Source organism: Meriones unguiculatus, chromosome 2 (assembly GCF_030254825.1).
Source record: "Meriones unguiculatus strain TT.TT164.6M chromosome 2, Bangor_MerUng_6.1, whole genome shotgun sequence".
NCBI lineage: Eukaryota > Metazoa > Chordata > Mammalia > Rodentia > Muridae > Meriones > Meriones unguiculatus.
The window spans coordinates 146,725,358-146,748,851 of NC_083350.1; the positions used below are offsets into that span (position 1 = coordinate 146,725,358).

General features: G+C 42.0%; 1 protein-coding gene across 1 annotated transcript in view; it reads left to right on the top strand.

Annotated features, from left to right (window-relative positions):
- Positions 1-23,494, top strand: part of Fat4 (FAT atypical cadherin 4) — a 131,740-nt gene that overhangs the window by 67,669 nt on the left and 40,577 nt on the right. The window contains exons 5-7 of the mRNA XM_021632292.2: positions 3,763-4,685; positions 5,490-5,664; positions 20,694-20,874. Of these exons, the coding sequence (XP_021487967.1) occupies positions 3,763-4,685; positions 5,490-5,664; positions 20,694-20,874 (1,279 nt within the window). The remainder of the gene's footprint in view (positions 1-3,762; positions 4,686-5,489; positions 5,665-20,693; positions 20,875-23,494) is intronic.

Consider the following 23,494-nt stretch of genomic DNA (forward strand, 5'->3'; position numbering starts at 1 on the left):
TGCCTGTGTGGGTAATGGGCTGTTGGAGCCCACGGTATGACCGGAAGTAGGTTTTGTTTATCCTCAGAACGTGAAAACTGTTAAAAGAGTAACACTTAACGTTTTAAAATCTTGTTGGAATGATTTAAAATCTTGCTGGAATGCTGACTGCTGCAAGAGCTGTCTCAGACATACAGTACATGTAGGCACCAAATCTTTTTCTAAAGGGTGTTTCCCCCTTTCATTGTGCTGGTTAAAATTGTAAAATTTCAAGCTACGCTTAGCCATTGTTCAGGCTGAATACTTTTATCAGTGTCATTTCCTGCCTCTTGACTTAAAATAGAGGACACAGTTCCTATTCCTCCTGGATTTGGAGAATAATGATAAGAGTGACCTTGTTTGTAAGAACACCAACACAATTGCAGTGAACATTTCCCGAAATGTCTAGAGCAAGGAGCAACGCTGGTGAGACACTGAGCATCAGCAGAGAGTCCCTGGTGGGTAATACTTCTGCCTTCTACAGAAACAAGGAGAGTGGCTTTAACATTTTGAGTTGTCTGTGTCTCAACATTTAACACTTTAGGTTACATAATCTCAGCAATAAGGCAAATCTTACATTGCTGTCAATGCATAAGTCACAGCTTTATTAATATCAATGTGCCTATGAATATAGCTAGGAAGTATGGTATAGAACAAAAGTTGTAGCTTAGAATGTCATGATAATATGCTGGATTGCTGTGCTCTTACCATTCTGGAAGCCACACACACTTGAGGCATGATGGTAATAAAAAGATGTTCAGATAGTGACACAACTGTCACTTTTTCTGAGTGACTATGTATAGTTGTGCACGGTATAGACTGAATGAAGGCCAAACTTCATAGTCCAGTCCTCTGACAACCTTGCTGAAAGTGCCCCATGGAGATGAGTGATAACCCAGTCAGAACTATCTACCTTTGTCATGTCACGGGCAAGCAAAATATTAGCCTTTTACATACTTGAGACAACATTTATAGATGTGGCTAAATGCTCACATTCCTAATGCAACCAACTTTACAATTTCAAAATGGGTTTCATTACCTTTATTTTATGTATTTACATAATGTTCTCCAGTTTTTGGGAATAAAGGGTACACCAAATGCCAATACTGTATGATCACCATCAAATATGAGCACACACTCATTCACATCTATGAACATACACACACACACACACACACACACACACCTTTGTGTGTTGCACCTGTGCAACACTCAAAACAATCAAATTCCCAAGGAAAATCATTGAATCCTATTACTTTCAGCAAGTTGAACCCTAACGGTTGGAATAATAAGCCCTATCTGCTGGACTGTAGAAGCCCACGAAATGGAAATTTTAACATTTTACCCCAAATCCCGAAAAACTATGTGTTTTCTGTTTTTCTGCTCTGACATTTGGCACAAGGAACTGGTAGGAAAATGGTTAGGTCTTTGTAATTTTCTAGACTGGGCCAGTGTTGAGAGGGGTCCTGAGTCCTTCTGGGGCCATGTGCATTACCTTGGTCTAGACTTCCAGGCCAAGGCTATTTTATAGTTAGACTCTTAGAGGGAAGTGCCCTCTTTCACACTGCTCAGTATTTTTCATTGTCTGTTGATTTCAGTTCCGAGATAAGACCTGTTTCTTGCCTTATACCATTTGGTGAAATAATGGTTCATTTTTTTTGTTTCGAAGATCATAGTTATCTCTGGTTTATTTTACATGCCATTGCCTAATTTGTTTGTGTTTATAAATTAAATATAAATAGTTTTATTCATAGTGATAGTTGAAGGTTTACGTTTCAGTTTTCTGGCCACTTTCCCTTCATAAAAAGCTGAGAGCCTTGTACCGTGTCTCTCTCTCATCCACAGTTTAACACATACCATGAGAGCCAAGGACGCTCAGGTCCATTGCAGCAGGCTATAATGGCTTACTAGTTCAGCTGATTTGTGGGGAAGCCATTGGTCTCCACTAACTGTTTCTAATTTCCATTGACCTTGGCTGTGGACCATTTTGTATGTCAACACAGAACTAAGGTTTTCATGGCTGCTCTTTGGCATTGCTTTCACTTTTTTGTCTTGGTGGCTGTGGATTTCAAGAATTTCACATTTGCTTTTGGCCTTAGGGGACTCAGAAAATGTATTTATAAAAATACACTTTATGTAAAAAGCACCCCTGACATATTCAACGAAATTTAAAATTTTTAAACTTAAAGTAGGTGGAATGTTTTTCCAAACCTGGGCAGGTGTAAGACGTGGTGAAGCACACAGCTCACCTTGTCCAATGTGGATCCTTGATCCTTTCTTTCCTGCGGACGGAGCAGTGTATGGCACCCTAGCTCTAGCTGTTTGTATTTTTCCTGATGTTCAGGCTCCTAAGCTTATAACTTCTGCCTCATCCATCCGTGTGGAGTCTTCAGTAAACTGCTCACATTGTCTATGTTTCCAAAGGTCATGGCATCTCAGTCCACACAAGACATTTTAGATCAGTGCTCGACTTTGCCTTCTAAATGTGTTTCCTTGGTATCGGCACAAGGGGAAAGGTGCTAGAGAGAGACCCCCGGTCACAGGGACAGACCACATTGGAGAAGGGAATCCTATTGCTTGGGTATTTTACCTCAGAGGGAACTAGAGATTCAAAAGAAGTGAAAGCAAACGTGTTCTCAGGTGTTCACAGACCTCTGAGGACTGCCTTTCACAAGAACAAGTTAGTAAACGCTCTAGGGGACTCTGGGCAAAGAGCAGGCCTTGTTTCTGGTAGCAAGGACGCAGAAAGCTAAATAGTGAAAATTTACTTAAGACGAGATGCGAGACACACGTGATATTGTGAGCTAGCTGAGACAATACTGTCCAGAGGCAGAAAATCTGACCTTTCTGTTTTTGTTGCCCTAGAACCTACTTTTCAATGACTTATTAAAACATAATGGCAAATATACTTTCCTCACCATCTTTGCTATAGTCATTTCTGAAACTTAAAAAAAAGTAGGTTTTTTTTTTTAATTAAAAATAATATTTATTCTTACAGACAAAATCATGTTATCTAAACATGGGTCATTGACGGCCTTTTTGCCCAAACACTTTCATGTATAGCTTTATTGCTAACAGTTTCTTTAAGGAGTACCTTTTAACATTTGAATGTACATAAAGCTTGAGAGGAGCCATTTCCTTAAAAGACATTGCTTGGCCAGATGCGTAATAGGAATTAAAAGTATTTATTAGTTCTGACAAGAAATGTAAAAGGAGACCTTAAGCATCCATGACTAATGTCCTACATCAGAACATTTTATTACCCTTCTCTGAAAACTGGTGTCGGCCTCAATAAATTACTGTAGTTATAAATGTTTAGCTAATAATATAGAGAGTGGCATTTGCAGTGTGGAGCCTCAGGGAGTTATGTGATAGAAACAAAGAAAAGTTTAGAAAAATATCTGCTTTCTGGAACCTTTTCCTCCTCTTCACTTCAGTAATTTACCATTTCAGCATTGCAGTAAATAACACATCCTGTGTAGATCATTTGTACACCCAGATTGTAAATGCCTTTCAGATCAAAAGCTGGAAGGAAAAGAGACATGTGTGCAGTGTTTACGATTGTATTTAGCTACAGGTAAATCATTTACCATCATGTTGAATGATTCATGTGCAATCGTTCCGAGAGTCCTGGTGGGTACCTCGTCAGAAATATTCTAGGACTGACAGGATCTTTGCTTTGGCTTAGATTACCATCATCACCTGCCCAATAAGCTTCACGTTTGTTTTCTCTTTCGCGTCTAGGTGTCAACTCTCAGCTGTCCTACAGCATCGCTTCAGGTGACAGCCTCGGGCAGTTTTCGGTGGACAAGCACGGAGTCCTCAAGGCCCTAAAGGCTTTGGACCGGGAAAGTCAGTCCTTCTACAACCTGGTCATTCAGGTCCATGACTCCCCCCAGCCTCCTGCTTCCAGGTTCACAAGTACTGCCCAAGTCTCCATCATCCTGTTAGATGTCAATGATAACCCACCCACATTTCTTTCCCCCAAGTTGACATACATCCCGGAAAACACACCTATCGACACTGTCGTGTTCAAGGCTCAAGCAACAGACCCAGACAGTGGCCCCAACAGCTATATTGAGTACACACTCTTGAACCCTTTGGGGAACAAGTTCAGCATCGGGACCATTGACGGTGAGGTCCATCTCACGGGAGAGCTGGACAGAGAGGAAGTTTCCAATCACAGCCTGACCGTAGTGGCCACAGACAAAGGGCAGCCTCCTCTGTCGTCCTCCACGGAGGTTGTGGTTATGGTCCTCGACATCAATGATAACAACCCCGTTTTTGCTCAGGCCATGTATCGAGTGCAGATTAAGGAGAACACCCTCACGGGCACAGACATAATCCAAGTGTCTGCCACAGACAGTGACGAAGGCACCAACGGGCAGGTCCGCTATGGCATCGTGGGTGGAAACACACAGCAGGCGTTCAGGATCGACTCAGTGACTGGGGCCATCACAGTGGCTAAGTCTTTGGACAGAGAGGCGACCCCTGCTTACACCTTAACTGTTCAGGCCACAGATCGGGGCAGCAGCCCCAGAACAGATTCCTGCACCGTCACCATCGCTTTACTGGACATGAATGATTTTGTCCCTGTATTTGAGCTGTCTCCATATTCTGTGAATGTTCCTGAGAACTTAGGGACTCTGCCCAGAACCATTCTTCAGGTCAGTATGCTTAAACACAGCAAGGTATGTGCTGCCATTAAGACATCAGACCAAAAAGAGCCTCCGTTTTGAACTGTGTGCGGGACCTCCTCCATCCTCTTGCTGTCAGAGGGAGATAGACACAAATATAGAAAACCTTGAAAATCAATGCTTTTGAGCATCATACCTGAAACTCAGTAATTTCCTTTATGTACACTTATTTTGTACACATTTGTTCATTTGAGTATCTTTAAATTGTGTTTTACTATGAGGATAATACTCACATATAAGGAAATGTCAAAATTTGGAGAAGTCCAATTAAAATATTACTCTCACTTCCCTCTTTACAAGATAGAAAAAAAAAAAAAAGAGTGTACCCTTTTGGGAAGCCTTACACAAACCCTACACATTGCTTTGGACACAAGTATGTGTGCGAAATCTGAACTATTATTTACTACCTTAATTATATCCTTAGGCTCATTTTTCTGTTTTGAATGTGAGTGTTTAGCCCTCCTGTGTACATATGCACACTGCATGTTAGCCACTCCTGGTGCTCAAGGGGGTCACAGAAGGGCACCTGACTCCCTAGAACTGCAGTTGCAAATGGTTTTGAGCCTCCGTGTAAGCGCTGCGAACTGCACCAGGGCCCTCTGCAGGAGTAGCGAGAGTTCTTAAGCACTGAGGTGTCCCTCCAGCCCTCTATGCTAAAACCTTGAAACTACACCCTTGCAGCACTGTCCACACCCCTCTGCCACTTTGCATTAGGCTCACTTGTTTCATGTGTTAGGTGACTCACCGCAGCCACGTGGCTCTTCTTCCCTGTAGGTGGTGGCAAGAGACGATGATCAAGGGCCGAATAGCCAACTCTCGTACGTTCTGCTTGGTGGGAATGAAGACAATGCTTTTGCCCTCACAGCCAGCGGAGAGCTTCGGGTGACCCGGAGTCTGGACCGGGAAGTGAGGGATCATTTTGTCCTGGTTGTCACAGCTGCTGATGCGGGTGAGTCCTTACTGTTGCGTATTTGTGAGTCAGATCCTTAGGAGCAAACGAATCTAGTTTTATTTGTTACTGAATTACACGTTTATTGAAATATGCTAATGCTTGGAATAGTCCCTAAGGTACATTGAGCATAGCTAATGAGATTTCAGTGGCGAGTGGCAAGAGACTGCCCACACCATCACTGAGGTTTAGCTTCTGCACAAGAAAATTTCCTTGTCCTGAAAGCTACCTGAGCACCTACACACTGCATACGGAGGCACTTAAAGTACTTCAGCTTTGAAAGCACCTAGAAAGTTCTAGAAGATTCTGGAGATGAGAAGGTGTCTCGATTTCCAGTTCTCTCATCCCGTAGTTTCCTCAACATTATCACTATCAGGGGTAGTTACTGTGTCCTGTCACTCAGTCAGTGAGACTCTGCCCCTGACAAACTTCCACAGAAATAAACTTAATAGAACAGAAGCCTCTACCCTTTAGTGTTTTGGAAATGGAAATGCTGTAAGTTATTTTGTATGTAGCAACAAAACACCTGAGTTTTACATGTGATGTTGCTGTCCAGCTGCCTTGTTTGGCTTGGTAGAATGTATTCCCACATACAGAACACTTCAAATGAAAACAAAACCGACTGAAGTTTTCTAAAGAATTCGCATGCCTTGGGTGTTGGAGTAAGACTTGCTTAAATATTTGTTGAGTGACTAAACGCTTGTTGAGTGACTAAATGTTTGAGTTTTCTGAAGATAATGAGTTAATTATGGAATGATTGCCCTGTATAGAATTTTTTCCTGAGATTTAATGCCATGTATGCTGTAGTTAAATTATGTTGATATGTTTAAGAAAAATATTTGTCCAAATGTTCAAGGCAGGTCTGTTGTGATTTCTGATAATTGAAATGATAAATGTATGTACACACATGTACATATCTTTGCCTATGGAGGTATATGTCTTTTTATATGATATAGATAAAAGAGTAACATTATAGATTATTGAAGGACTTTGAATGGTCTCTCTTTACTGTGAAAATTTTTTGTATTATATGGCATACTGAAGTTCCTGTTAGATATGATCATTTCCATGCCGTCAGTGTACTGTTGCAAGGCCCCACTTAAAAACAAACAAACAAAACAAAAACCAAAAAACAAAACAAAAAAACAGTGGTGCATTTTAAGATTGCACGTTCTAATGACATATTCTAAGGACCATGCCTTTCATCTTTAATTGAACACTATCTCCCTTTTCCTTCCTGTCTTCTCTCCCTCTCTGGACATCATGGAGAAAATAATATGCCTTTTATTTTTTCGTGTGAATGAATCATCTTGTTGCATTATACGCACAAGCTTTAAAATCCCAAGGAATGAGGAGCAGAATGCTGTGTGTCAGCCACATGCAACTTAATCCAAACTAACCCGAGACCTGTTTGCTATGTCCATGTTCAGCATTCATCGCAGCCCCCAGGCACTGGGTGTATGCATTCTCCTATAAAACCAATGGAAACTGGCTGAACAAATCAGTCAAGGTGCCTGGAGGAACTGAACTCATCAGAAACTGGAAAGGAGTTGGATTTTAGAACCAAGGTTTTACTGCTGAAAGAGTCCAGCCTCAGCTGTCATCACTCATTAGAGCTGGAAGCATGTGGTCAACCCCAGACGCTCACAAACACAAATACAGTGTGTGTAAAGGAAGTGGCAGGAGCAGAAACTGAATGGAGGAACCTAGCCTCTCAAGGCATCCCTCTCCACAAAATCTTGCTGCCTCAGGAAGGAGTTCCGGTGGTGGTGGGTACTCTGGGGTGTGGGAGGGAAGTAGGATGCGGTGTGATGTAATCTGTGATGGGCAGGACACAGCACACAGAGGGTTCTGCGTGGAGATTCTGACTTTGGAGCATTCCAAGTCAAGAGGCATGGCAGAAAAAGACCTACCCACACAGGCTAGAAAGCCCTTTCCTCTAAGGATTGATTTCTAAGGGCAGCCAATGAGGTGATAGCGAGTAGGTGCCTGTGTCAATAAGTGCAAGGTTTTGTAGAGGTTGGCCTTTTCAGGACAGGATTTTGTTGTTGTTGTTGCCATCCCTGTTCTCCACAGTCAAGCTGAAGGAAATAAATGCTTTGCTGAGTGTCACCATGTAGCCAAAGAATGATAAAGTCAGAATGAAGCATGTCTTCAGAGCTTAGGGCATTCTAAGACTTTGGTATTTGAGAACAAAGGATTTAAAGAAAGTGTCTCCAAAGGAGGATTGGGAGAATGACTTGGCATTTTCAAATAATCTGGTTACAGTCAGTGCAGGGAAGGAGTAAACTTTGAAGTCAAATCACTCCTGTTTGGTTTCTTTATCATTGGGTGGATTGCATCATCTTTCTCTACCTTAGCATCTTCCATGAGATGGTGTGATGATGTCTTAGTTTTGGTTCTGTGGCTGGGCGAAAATTCCCTGAAAAAAAAAAAAGGAAAAACAAAAAAACAACTCAAGGGGAAAGGGTTTGTTCACCTCACAATTCTAGGTGACAGTCCCTCATATGTAGCGGTCAAGGCTAAGTCCAAGCTGCTGGTCATATTCCAGCCACAGTCCAGAGCAGAGGGCCCGGTACAAATATAGGCATGTTAGCTTGCAGCTTGCTCTCTCATCTTCCTTCAGTCCAGAGCGGAGCCTACAAAATGGTGTTGCCAACAGACATTCTGGATAGTTCTTTCCATCTCAAGAAAATACCTTACAGGCATGCACACAAGCCAACATTATCTAGTTCCTCATTGAGACACCCTCTTCAGGTGATTCTGGCTTATGTCAAGCTGACAGAAACAGACAATCACAAACAGTAAATAAAAAGTTCTTCTCATGAGGTATAATCATGTGTTATGTGTTAGGCTGCTCAATTTTATTCCTTCCCTGAACTGTACACAATAATTTGGTCATCATTTCCCCTACAGCATTGGTAGCAAAATCTCCAGTGAAGACTCTGAGTGTCACTTGCCCTTGTATGCACAGATGACAAGCACACCTTATATGGAAACTGTGCCAAGTAAGCCCAGTTGTCAACTTGGTATAGATAGCCCGAAGTCAGGAGGGTCTAGCCTACTCCTAGGCAAGGGGTCCTGGCTTCTATAAAAAAGCAGAATGAGCAAGCCATGCATAAGGAACAGGCCACTAAGCATCATTTCTCTGTGGCCTCTGCTTCTGTTCCTGCCTCCAGATTCCTGCTTTGAGTTCTTGCTCTGACTTCCCTTAGCAATAGTCTGATACCTGAGCTGAATAAACTGTCCTCTCCAAGTTGCTTCAGGTCATGCTGTTTATCTGGGCAACAAAAAGCAAACTGAAAGAGTTCGCCAGAATATTTTCAAGCCATTGACCGTACCGTCCTTGGTGACTGAAGCTTTGTTGAAATAATTTCCACACATACTTATTTTACATTTTTTGAGAATTTTATACTTGTATTTACTCCAGCCTCTTTCCCCACAACTCCTCCAGTGTCCCCCTTACTCATTCTCAAATTCAGACTCTTGTTTAAATATTATTGTCACACACATGCATGAATATAGACTCACTGAATGCATTTAGTATTGTTCATATGTGTGTTTTTTTGGGGCTGACCATTCTGGCTTTGGATAATCTATCAGGGTATTGGTCCCTGGAGAAGCCTTATTTTCTCTCCCTCTCCCTCTCTCTCTCTCTCTCTCTCTCTCTCTCTCTCTCTCTCTCTCTCTCTCTCTCTCTCTCTCTCTCTCAGCAGCCATTCATTATCTGTAGCTTTTTATCTAAGAAAGAGGCCTTGTGAGATTCCCTCACCCATGTTAGAATATTAAGTGTTGTCAATGTAGAGGTCTTGTTGAAGTAATTGAAATGAAATTAAACCAACTGGTGACAAATAAAACTCCCAGTGTCAGACATGGGGAACTTTTCTTTGAGTTGTTGCTAAGGAAATTTCAAAAGACATCTACAACCAAAATGATACTGGCTTTGCTGTTGACCTTGGTTACTCCTGGAGTTGAAGGTAAGACCCTAACGCTTCTGATAGGAGTAGCCCCAGGTTCAAGGACATGCAAATGATGGTATCTGCTTTCATAATCTGTAGCTCATTCCTCTTTTCCAGGCTTGAGCTCTCTGACAAAGAACTGAAAGTACACACTGGCTGCCATGACGAACAGTCAGAGCAGTGGATGACAGGAGGAAATGCAGGACAATCTGCAGCTTTCAGATGACACGTTCTCAGATTCATAGTGCATGAAGATCAGGGAAAATAGCAGAGTGCTCTTCAAAAAAGGCCAGACAGTTTTATTCCAAATCTTCAAATCACCTTCTTGCTCTGCTCTCTTCAAAGTCTTACCTGCTGGCAACCTAGGATTGAGCAACTGTGCAATATGCTAGGAATTTACACTACTGTGTACTAACCAGGCAGAACCATAAACCCCTTACTTATTTCCTAATAACTTCCAGAGTTCCAGCCCCACTGCATTTTACTTAGTGGCCTTCTGCAAGGCAGCGTACAAAGAAGCTCCCTGTTCGACACTCCTGCAAGCACCACCCATCCTATCAATCAGGGGAAAAACTAAAGCAGAACAGGGCATATAAAAATCCTAGCTCAGCTTTCTAATACCATTAAAATGCAGAACATCTTGCAGCTTAATTAAACAGGATAGCCCGCTTGTCTTCAGTCAAAGATAAGGGTGCTTTGCCAGCTTTGTGTGTGATTGTTGGTATTTGTGTTATGTGGTGCTTATTTTCATTTCTTCCTGAGTATGTACTGTAACAGAGTAGAGGCCTTTCCGAGCCTGTGTTGCCTTCCGCATAAGGGAATGAAAGCCATTGCGGTTCTCCTAATTGAGGAGATCGTGTTGACACAGCTAACATTCTTCATGTGTTATATGTGGTGTTTCTAGGTAGCCTTCCTTGCAAGGTTTGGCCAACCGTGTTCTCACAATGTCGAAGGTAGGATGTCTTAAGTACAGTAAACAGCATGAACAGAGAAACCAGCACCGTATACTTAAAAGTTCAGTATGGAATGTTAATTTATACAATGAAAAGCCTACCCAGGAGTTAAAATATAGGCCTTCATGTGCAACTTAGAATTAGAGACTTCTATGTTGTTAGGTAACAGTGCTTTGAACACATGCCTATAACTTACTAACAATATTAATGTCCTTATATATACATATTTTTATTGTACAAAATAGGAAAAAGTCCGGGTCATTAGTAATCGGTATCAGGCATCATGTTTGATAGACGTGTCTTGAGCTTAGTAGAGCCACAGCAAATTGTTGTGACTCTGACCCACTTATCTATATACAGCTGGTGAGGGGAAAAATCTTTCCATTCTTTGTTCAGCTTCCTCTATATATTATAACAAGTGGAATCAGGTTCAACAAGGTCCAAAACTGTTCCTAGTGGATCTCACTGTTTTTCTATCCACGGTAACTTCTGTGCTCACATGAGGACAGAGCAGGGGTGACAGTCTCCTCACTGCCTGTCTTTTTCTCCTTTAAGCTGTGCTATCCAAAAGGCAGCAGCTGAACATTTAAGACCAGATGTTGGATCACTGTATCTTATTGCTGTCTTATAAATCCTCTAATGGTTTCTAAAATCCCTTCAGCATTTATCCTTGACCACATGAGAAGCTACTCAGGCTCTTCACACCTGCCTGACCTCCTCAAACTCCTCCTGGCACCTTTACCCTGAGCAATCATGGCACAGGAACACCAACTTCCACTCTTTTAATTCTGACCTTTCTTTCTGTGTCATCATGTTATTTATTTTGGTTATCAGATAGAGTCTCATATAGCCTAGACCAGTCTGAAACTATGTACCCCGATGGCCTTGAACTTTGGATGCCCAATTCTGGGATTACAGAATTAAGCACCACAAGGCTTAGTTTATGAGGTACTGGGGATTGAAACTAGGGCTTATTGCATATCAGTAGTTATCTGGCACTTAGCTACAGCCCAGCCCAGCTTGTTAGCCTGAAGTCAGTCACATGTATTCACATTCTAGAACCTGGCATCTGTATAGGACTGGGATTCTGTGCATCTCAGGATCAGGTGCCCCGGTGACTGTCCACTGCCAATGCCAGGCACTCTGGCTTGCTAGGGAGCCAGCAGCCTTTCTGCTGCCAGGGGCCTTTGCACTTGGGGTTCTTTCTGCCATGGGTGCTCATCTCCACTGAGCATTATTTTGATTTATTTTTGCTGTGTTGGGGAAACATTTATTTCCTGGTTATTCTATTACTAGATCTAGGCAAAATGACAGCTTTTCAGAGGGGACCTACCTGGCCGTAAACTCATGTGCTCCCCCCTCATTTAGAATCTTGCTTGCTCTTGGCGTTGCAGTGTTTTCCTAATACTGATTGCTCTCTAAAATCATAAGGGATATACTACATCTGAGTTATGGCTTTTGTTCCTCCTTCACCTCTTCTCATTCTAAGAGAATGCTAGTTTCCTGTGGCTGCTCAAACAGCATCCCCAGAAACAAAACAGGTGCCTAATAAGCTTTACTGGATGATTTAGCTGAATGAAAATGATAATTGCTCACCAATTAATCATCAGCATGCTGATTTGAGAGCTCTAGGAGGGGCAAGCAGCTACTGTCATACCCTTGGCCAAAAAAGGGTCCTGCTCGCTCTACTTTGGAAAAGCATCCTCTTCAACGGAATGCAAAGCTGCTGCAGGATGCACGTGGAGCAATAGGGAAGAAGGGACAGTACTTAGCCATCCATCCGTGGACTGACAGATGTTGCACCAAAAATTACTGTCTCATCTGCCATCCTCCAATTTTAGTTTGTGACTGCCATTCACTTTAGCTTATCATTCTTGTATTTAAAGCTCCATTATAATTTGCTCCAATATAACAGTAGCATATCTGTGAAAAGTCTTCTGCAGGGAAAAGTGCAGAGTTTACTAATTTGTGGCTGGGCTTCCAAGAGCATCTGTTTTATTGTTCTTGGTTTTTTTTTCAGACTGATGTCTGCCTTGAAATGCGTCAGGAGTGCCTGAGGCTCAGGCTGTCCTGTGTGAGGTGGTGACACTGTATGTAAGGGCCTATAGAGGAAACTGGTAGATTTAACTCAGTTTTAAGTGCTTAAAATATTTCTTGAGCCAAGTTCTGGCTATAAGGATAGAGCCCAAGCCTCTACCACTGAAAGGTTAATAGCCTGCTTTCCTTTCTTGCCCCTTTACTTGACTCCTCCCCACAAAGTCCTTTATATAAAAACATTCAGTATGGAGAGATCCTGTGCATTCTAAACAGCATTCAGCCAATAGTTAATGATTTTTATCCATTTTGAAGGTCCAGCCCTCTGAACATGAATGGATGTGAAGATAAAGTTAAGAAGCTAGATAAATGAAATATGGGTAATACAAAGACTATTGGTCTTAGCACACATTGAATGTGAAGAGTAAAGATTCGAGATTCTGGGTCATCAACCATGTGATAATTAAGCTGGTACTGATCTGCAAGCTTCAACCTTACTGGATAGCTTCAGTGTGCTGGAAGATGCTATGAGTACTAAGGAGGAGAAAAATAATCACCAATATCACCCAACTATGAACCCTGTGAGCTACAATAATCACTCAATGGTCAAGATAGGCTTCCAGGGGCAATAGTGACACGAGTGTTATGGGATTAGCCAATCATTTCAGACTGGATGTAAGGCCTGTTCTGGCATTGTTATTTGGGTCAAGAATTATTGGCTAGATAGGCCATAGATAGAACCTACTATCATTCTGCTAAATGGACAGAGTATTAAAATGACAACTATTAACTTCGCACACACCTTCAGATGAGTGTGTCGCTCAACCCTCATGGAGAAGCTTCTTCTCATCAGTTAACACAAACACCCTCACCTGCTCAGTGTGCAGAGAATAAGGGGCTATGTTGTGCACATCCCTGAGTGGGATAGCTCTATCACATTCCTTCTCCGTAGGCTCAGGATTCTCAGAGCAGAGGTCAGAATGTGAGAGTCAGAGATGGTGGATGATTTCAAGGAAGCAGTGTTTTCTGGATATAGCAAGGCACTTGTACATATAAACTCACACACACACACACACACATAAATTTTGTGACAGAGTACACAAGACCTATACAAGCTCAATCAAGACAAAATCCCAGCATAGACGTGGAGTCTGGGCATGAAAAGAATCACAGCTGGCCTAGGAGCTGTTGACAGTTGATAACCGTTTTCAGTTTTCTTTCATGTGTGGTAGGCTGTCAAACTCCATGGCAGGCCTCACACCTGGGAGTAGTTGGGCAACACAAATTGGACTCCATGGACAAAACCAACAAACCAACAAACAGACAAACAAACACGAAAAACCAAACTCAAAGTTGGGTGGGAAGGGAGGTGAGGGTGGATCTGGGAGAAGCTGGGAAACAGGAGTAAATATAATCAAACTGTGTTCTATGAAATTCTCAAATATTTAGTAAAGTATTATTTTAAAAATTTTAGAGCAGGTTATCCAGAATTGATTTAGAACTGTCTTATTTGAGATCTGAGGAATCCAGCTAGATAAGCCAAGGAGAAGCTGGGTATAAATGTTTATTTCTCAAAGAAGACATTCAGGTAGGCACAGCACTTAGGGAATCATGACACTGTTGGTACTAAGATGTGTACCTTGCGTGTGTCTAAGAAGAATTCATAGCACACCATCACGTTTGCCCTCACAATAGCTAATTACATAATACTTTTCAAAGTTGGTGGCTTACAAATGAAAGTCTAAACCCCTGGCTGATTGTTAGAGTACAGCGCCTCAGCTGGGGTCTTCAGCTGAGTTCATAAGTGGGCACTCCTGAGGACACGAGGGGTGAGTTCTTCCCTCTCCCGATAGTGTTCTCACTCATCAGCTTTGCCAACCACATTCCTTTTCTATAGAGTCTTTGGAAGACTCTATGGGGATTGACATTTTTTATTAAAAAAAAAAAAACACTGATTTTGGAATTAAGAAAAATACTTATGATTCTAAGTCATTAACATAGCTTTCACAGGAGACTGTTTGTAAATTGTAGCCTTGCATTTACCATCCTCAGCATATCAGGAAATGTACATTTGAGGGTTTCATACAGTTCTTCATATGTTTATATTATACTAATAAGACATGACATGAAAGATGTACTTCACACACATGTATAGACAGTTAGGCTGTGGCTTTGCATTTCATTAGGGCTAGTGACATTAATCTTAGCATAAATAAAATGCTTCATCCCTTTTCGGTTTGTTCACAGTTTGGGATACTAACAGACAGTGGGATAGTCCAACTGCAGATTTAGCCAGAAAGTTCCACTTAAGGGTGTCTGTGAGTCAGGATAATTAATAGGTCTGTGGGGACAAGTTCAGTTATCGGCTTTTCTAATTAAGGGCATTCATCATCTGGCTGAAAGATGGAATGGGCTCCATTCTCAGGCAGGGTGGGAATTGTGTTTTCAACGGAGGGAAACATGATGTGTTTGCAAAACTTAATTTGAAAAACTAGAAGAACCAAGCACCATATACCATCTTCCTAGTGAGGACATGGTGACATTTTGGATTGATACTACTGTCCACCACATTGCTTTAGTGGGGGGGGGGGGGTCATTGACTCACAAATGGATCTGTGATTAAAACAAGAAAAAAGAGGCTAGGGTGGTACATATGACCTCAAACATCTAAAGAGAGTTTTAATGACTGTTTCAGCAAGGTTGCATTTTGTTGACACAATTATGCCTGAGAAAAGATTGCCTTTGTGTGTTATGGTGAAGATTTTTAATAATGAAAATTACATGCATGAGCCTATGACTGATACTGTGGCGGAGCCTCCTTCAGTTATTACAGATCAGTTTCATGGAGCTTCCTTATACATTTGAATCTAAGATGACTTTGCTTATGCCTAAATAATTTTTTTTAATTTCTAGAAACAAGTTTTCATTTTAGCCAGGAAGTTTGTAATTAATAATTGACTGATTTTAATTAACAAGTTAAAATGTTAATTTCAAATTTGTTTCATTTCCTCTCATGTCTAATGAGGCTTTGTATCATATCTCTTAATGATGCAAATATGAATATTGATGTATTTAATTATTTTCTTTATATCATCTAGACTTTAATATTACAAAAAATTACCTCAGAGAATGTTATTTTCTGGAGACTAAAAACAGACAAAATTTTAACTTCTAGCAGCACTGAGTCAGACTTAGGATTTCCATTACATTTCAAAAAATTAAAACTTAATAAAACAGCCTGCTCTGTGGCTCTTCTGTGAGCTTTGAAGCTGAGGACACAAGAACTGTAACTCAGCAGTGGGGGAAAGATCATTTCCAACGTCATAAAGCCCCCCTCAGCATCACAGGTAAACACAGCAGATCCTGCAGCTTGATTCCTGGATTCTGTGAATCTGTAACTTGGCATTTCCCTTGTGCGGCATAGCAGGTGGAGATCAGTATTTGGACACAGCTCTGGGTGTCCTGGTTTTGATGTCAGGGTTTCTGTTTTCATCTCTACACAGCAATTCCTCACAACCTGCTTTTTGTACAATTCAAAACTTTAGCTGACGTTATCTAATTTTAGAAATTTTAAACACTCCTGTAAGATGCACTTGCAGTAAGATTTTAGCCACTTTGACTGCACAGGCCACTGATGCAAAGGGCCATGAGTGGCTGTTTGCAGACCACTACTAAAGCTGTTTCTCTCTGTTCCCATTGTCTCTCTGGAGTATAGCTTATACCAACAGTTTTGAAACATGAGCACATGTCAAGCGGTATGTATATTTGGTTTATTAACATAGACTCACAGAATGAGTAACTGGTCATAGCGCAGTATTATGTAGGCAACAATTAGACACAGAGCTGAAAGTCACATTTAAAGGTGGCTCAGGCATTTCATTTGCTGTGCTTCCTGGATTCAAGTGTAACTATAACCTGCAAACCTTTGATGACAACGCGGAGTAGCGAAAGTTCAGGCCATTTTCAGGGATGATTTAACTGTGATGAAGGTGGCCCAGTCTCACGGGACAAGTAAAACCTAGGCTTTATTGCTTCCAGCACACACGTCATCACGGCGTTTAACACATGGGGTCCCACACATGGCATGATGGATGTCAGGAATGAGAAGCAACAGGACAGAGGGAAAATTCTGCTTCTTCTGCTCTGACCTTACCCACCAGGGGAAACGTGTGTGATGGCTAGGGGCTGACGAGAAGCTCAGCGTGCATCAAGTGCAGACTCTAGTGATGAAGTCTCATTTATTATATGTATGCATGTTTGCTGAAAGAATGCTTGTCTGAACCAAGTTGTTTTTTTTTTAAACTCACTTTTATATGTTTGAGCTTACAATGCCGCCAGTCATAAAGGTGGTAAAAATTTAATTAGTTCCCAAATTCAAGAACAGAAAATGTGACTAAGAAACCAGGTGTGGTGAGCTATTGCTACATATTTTAAAAATAAAGGAAGCCTCTTGAAAGTTTCTCCATGTTTATACATTTATGTTCACATGCATACATAGATAAATACACAGGTGCATGTTTTTCTATGCTACCTATAATTTCACAAATTGAAACCTGAAACGCCTTTATCTTTTGATTTCTAATTACAATTAGGCTTTCGGATTATAGTTGTCATTTTGACTTCTAATTCAGGCGTTCTCCTGGCTCCTTTCATTTGGTTTGTATACTTGGTCACTCTCATTAGGTCACGCTCCAATGGGTGTGGCTCTCTATATCCTGCCTCTTTCCCTGATTGTGTCTGGTTCTGAGAAATGAATGAAAATGTGCTAATGTATGCATGCACACACATAGACACACACAGCTAGAGAGAGAACCCCCGTAGACCCCCCACACAAACACACACACAAAGGCTCATAGATACACATACAAAGAAACACAGAGATCCCCCCCCCCACCGGCAATACCATGCATACCAGCACATAGACACACACACACATGTCATACACATGCAGGCACATAATCACACACATGTCACACACAACCACTGTACAAGACAGTCCCTACACACACACACACACACACACACACACACACACACACACACAGTAACTTAAAAGCCTTCGAAAAACTCTAATTTTCTCCATCTACTCCTGAGCAAACAGAAGCTAGGAAAATGGGTGTGAGCAGGCTGTGTCCCTCTGAGAAGAGTCCTTGGCTTGGTATGTGACCCCATGTGTCTTTGGACTCACCTGTGAGTCCACTTCTCAGGGGTAACGATCATCATTGACTTCACTTGAAGTTTCTTTGAAAACTATCTGGTAAAGATGGTAATTTGGGTTGAGGGGACAGTGACATTGAATGTGCAGAGTTTTCTCTCTTGCTGTTTTGCCCTGACTCGGAGGGCATCGACAGCAGTTGTAGACAAAGGGAGACCCGCTTGCTCTTGGTGGTGACCGTGAGTCATCACTGCGGTAGGTTTCCATGCTGTGAATCATCAGGATATTTACAATCTTAGAGACGTAACCATTGCGTGTGGATTCCCCAGGCCATTCCTCAGCTATGACTGCTCACACACACCCTTCTGTAGCTCCAGTTCCAGGAGACAGAGCACCCTTTTCTGGCCACTACAGCTTCTGCACACACACACAGTGCATGTACATACAGGAGGGGCAAACACTCATACACACAAAACAAAAATAAGTCTAAAGGACAAGAAGAGTAATGTATAAAAAGGAATACATTTAAGCCATTGTATTCTGCCCACTCCCTCTTTAGGTTCACTTGGATTTTTATTCTCCATATAGCACATAGAGTGAAAATATCAGCAAAAGCATTGATCATTCTGGCCTGTCTCCACCTGCTGCTTCTGGGACCTAGGTCTACTTTTTTTGGCTTACACAAATGCATGGATGCTGTCTAACTGACTTTTTCTTAATGAAGGCAGCCAGAAGAGTGAACTCCCAGTCAATTAAAATGAATGCAATTAAGCATGCAGGAAATGCAGTGCAGACATTGGTCTCAAACAGTGCTCCTCAAAATATTCTAGCTTTACTCTACAACTTGTGAGAAATTTTATACCCGTGTCAAGACTACTGAGTCAACATGCCTCATGGGCCGAAGCTGCAACTATCGAGGGTCCCTCTCAGTAGGGCCTTGTCACCTCTTGTCTGAGTTTGTTCCAAGAGCTCGGGGACTGCACTGCTTTCTCTCATGGCTCATAAGGCCATAAGACCCTTCCTGATGCTGACTCCACCTCTGGCTGCTTTCTGGGCAGACATTCCAGGCGGGGACCCATGTTTTCCAGCTTGGCTCTGCTCCTTGCTGAGACTTTTGTTTTGCAAAAGTTCTTGAGACTTTTAACCCATTTTACTCGGCTATAAAGAGGAGTTGACAGTAGTGTTCTTTTACAGTATCAGGGGCGATCACCGGGTCAGCTCTGTAATCGTATGCATGGACACTGAAGGAACCAACTGGACCCTTATGTTTCTAATATCAATTTGTTCATGAGAGTGTAATACAGCTAAGGGATGCTTCCTTGGGTGCCTGCAAGACTGTTTTTGTGTGTGGAACATTCATAGCATAACCTTGCTTTTCCCATTTACACTAAACAACTATTCAAAACACAGAGTATATTTCAACAGATTACAATGGACTGTAGGTAGACTATATTGGGAGTTAATTTTCTGCCCTCTAGTGTAAACCTGGTCTCTGATTAATTTCTGTGGTCATGAATTTTAACACATCTTAATCTAAATAAAATACCTAATGTAGTGTAAAATATCTTATTTAGAAAGACAGACACATATAGAGTTTATGACATGAGTGAGTTCTCAACATGAAGCTCAAACACAGAGCACTGGTAAGTGTCCGGGAGAGGCTAGTCTTCTCTGTATTATCCACCTTTTCTGCTTCTTCTGTCTGACATAAAGTTAGTTTCCTGTGCAGGTCCCATGAAATAGATGTGTAAATCTGTAGTGAGCTGACTGTGGCTCCTACATATCTGACCTCACAAGCTTTTTTATTGAGCAGCCACAAACTTCCATCTGAAAGATATTTAAACTGTGGCCAAATAAATAGCAAGCAATCACAAGATTACTATAAAAAAATAACAGGAAGGCAGTGAACCTCAACATTGCTCTGTAGTGATAATGTTATTCCATGAGGCCAGACCATCACCCGGAGTTGTGGCTTTCACGTCAGAACATGTGGAATAAATGCAAGGACCTTGTAAGCTTCCTATGGAGGAAGAAGCTTTTGGAGGAAGAGAGGAGACAAGTAACCCCTCAAAGAGAAAAGGAGAGTGTCTGGGCTTCATTTTGTTTAGTTAAAGGCTGTGAATTGCCCGCTTTGCTTTTATTTGGAAGAATTAACATTTGAAAAATGGTTTTGAAAACATAACCAGAGGAGATGTTTTTCCCTTCAGCTATGAAGGCAACCCACAGAATTAAGATGAGTCTGCTGGCTTTGGGCAGCATGCATTTGCCACGTGGAGCTCCGTTAAGGGTTCGATTTTGATAACAACAGCTGAAACAAAATAAAAATAACATATTTCAAGTTTGTATTAAATAGTAAGACCATCAAAATGACTCATCAACCCATTAATATGAAGATGTTGCTGGAATATAACCTGAAGATTTTCCTCTCACTATAAACAAGTATTGATTACACAGAAAATTGGCTTAAATACTTGAGTGTTATTGGATGTTCAGGTTGTAGAGATGATGGTCTCAGGCATCAGATACTTTGTAGACCGACACCTTCTGTGACTGGCTTTTCCATTCCTGTGGGCCATTCCAAGTCTGATTTGCACTATTTTAATGTAATTTCAGCTACATTATTGGTGGTGTGTATCTTCTGGGGTGTTGTTTCCTACATTGACGAGGCTGTACTTTTGAAGTGGAACAGGAGCATGCCAAGGTGTTTTTGTGGAGAGTCAGGAAGAGACAGCTCAGAACTTCAGTCACCAACAGTGGGGAGATGAAAATTCTGTTGCATTTTTTCTTGCAACAGAGTAAAAAAAAAAAAAAAAAACACTTCTTACATGATTAGGAATTATCCCACAATTCTGTCTACAGCTAAGAATTGCTAAATGTATGTTTTTTGGACGTCTACAAACATTAAAATCCCATTTCTTTCCTCCCCAGGATCCCCAGCCTTGACGGGAACAGGGACCATTAACATCATCGTAGATGATATCAATGACAACGTCCCCACTTTCGCCAGTAACATGTACTTTACTGCAATTCCTGAGGATGCTCCAACGGGGACGGATGTCCTGTTGGTGAATGCCTCGGATGCAGATGCTGCAGCAAACGCTGTCATCAGGTCTGTACACTGAACCTTATAAAATTTTCCTCACCGGCTCTGGTCTTCAACAGAGCATGCTGTCTTATTTCACTGGGAATTCCATATTACTGCACCGTACTCCTCCTGTGACCTGTTTCCGAGCAACTCTCCTAGAATCGAGAATTTGACAGCAGTGTGTCTGCTTCTTCTAAACCTGCGTGTATTAATCTCCGTGTTGTCATTTGCAGTGCTCAGGGATGATGCAGCTGTTATATTTTTTGCTGTTCATTGCTGATTCTCTCTTAGGTTCTGTGCTCAGCAAGGCAGTGGGAGGTTTTGCACTTTGCAGCTGGCTGATGATAACCAGGCATATTTAGCTGGGTAGAAGGGTGGTCAGCAATATGGCATCACACGCACGTGCTTGACCAGGGTGGTGGAGATTAGGCATCTAATCTGCCCTCTCTCCTCACTCAGGTCCATGCCTTGTCACCGTGCACCATGTCACCTTAATAGATGGCTTTTGATATAATGGCTCTGAGTTTCAGAGCTTTAGATGAGAGTTGCTAGTTCAAGGCCAGTCTTAGAAGTGTCACATAGCACTTCCAGAATGTTCTGTGATCAAAGCAGCTTCACCAGTAGGATAAATACACCCCAGGCCTGAAGGGAGAAAGCTCAGAGACTTTATAACCCTGAAGTAGCCCCAACATTAGCATTCATGTTTTTTCATCTCCTGATGTAAATTCTGGTAAGGTAGAGGACAGCAATGTGGAAGCTTGTTCAAAGGGATGAGTTGGTAATGTGTAATATTTGATTAATGTGGCCTTTGTTCATGATAAATCAGTAGCTCATTCTAAATGCATAAGGACAAGTTTCTTTATTTTCCAGAGCTAACCCTTGAAGACTCATTTGTGCAATTCCATGTAGGGTCCATGAGGTAGGTGGGTAAGAACACAGTGTGTCAGAAGATAGTCTAAAGTGGTCTCAGCAGTTGCCATAGAAGGACAACCTATGCATTTATATGGTGATGGCGACATATGTGTTAATATGGTAATGGCTTCATTAATGATTTATTTTTGTCGTTTGTTATTGATTTATCACGAACAAAGGCCTCTTGGGAAAACGGTCTCTTCCTGCTGACAGAGATAAGGGCATATGTGGGCAGAGGGTCAAGTCCCATTTAATAAACACCCCCGAGTTGCTGATCAGAGCATGCGTCAGTAAGACAAGAAAGAGCTCTGTTTCCATTGAACTTTCATCCTTTGTCAGGTAGTCAGTGAAATGCAACGAAATAAGATTGTCTCACACGTGGATGCTGCCTTGAATACAAAAGAGAGTGGCCTAGTTAGTGGGGTAGATGGAGCTGTTAGCCATGTAAGTCCTTATTTTTACTGTGACAAATACCTGGTAGAGACTGTTGAAGAGAAAGAAGGGCCGATCTGAGCCATGGTAGCAGAGGCTTTGGCCTGGGGGTCCATGACCCTGGGCCTGAGAGGAGGGAGATCAGCATGGCTGTGGGAATAGGCGATGAGGAGTGCTGTTCACGTATTGTAGCCAGGAAGTCCACACGACTCACATGAAGGACCAGAGTCAAGATACACCCTTCCAATGCATGCCCCCGTGACACACTTCTCCCCAGAAGGCCTCCCTGCCTACAGTTCCAACCTCCAAGAGTCTGTTCACATTTTATGGTCTGATCAAAGCCTTCCGCATCTCTGCAGACACACCCAGAGGTATCCTTTCCCAACTTCCCGTCTCTGGGTCCAACCAAGTTACAGCATGAATGCCATAGTTTGTGAAGCCATAACACATATTTCAGAGCACAGAGTCTGTGAATTGCTTTGAAATGTAGCATATTCTAGTAGATGCTGGGGCATATGGAATCAAGGTGTAAACAAGACTGCAGTCAGGAGGGGACAGTTTCTATGGTGACTCCTGCTGCTGCATCCTCTGGACCAGGTGATGCTACATCACCCCAGAAGGGGGAAAGCAGATGCAGACGAATAAATCCCTGAAGCCTCTGTGAACTTCAAGGCCTCACCAGACTCTCAGCAGATGCCTTCTGTCAGGTGATGTCAGGATCTTCGAAGGACCAGGCAGAGGGAGGGATATGAATTTCATACTTTCATCTAAGAAAGGCATTGTGCTAGGGTCAGAGTGGAGACATGCCTAAAGAGTTAGGGGCACTATCTTAAGGTAATCTCAGAGCCTTTGGGTTATGTTATAAAATTATGATCTTTAAGAATTCCTTGCATATAGGAAACTGTTCGAATCTTTTAAAGTTAGGGTACAAACACAGACACTGTGTATTTAGCATAAACGAAGGAAATAAAGCCTAAGACTCTAGAGGAAGAAGCATGGGGACCACATACCCACAGTTCATATAGGGATTCGAGCATATGCCCGGGTGGCCTGTGCAAAGAGCTTACCTGGTGCAAAGAGCATTGAGAGGCTGATGGAAGGCACGTGATGGACCCTGGAAGTGGCAGGCAAGGCAAGGGCAGAATGAGTGTCATCCATTCCTTAAGCTGCTGCCTTGAACAGCAGACCACGGTATTGCTGTCCAAGTGGGGAAACTAGAGAAGGAAGAATTTTGGAGCAAATTGAGTGTTCTTTATTCGTTTATCGTGTGTGTGTGTGTGTGTGTGTGTGTCCAATCTTA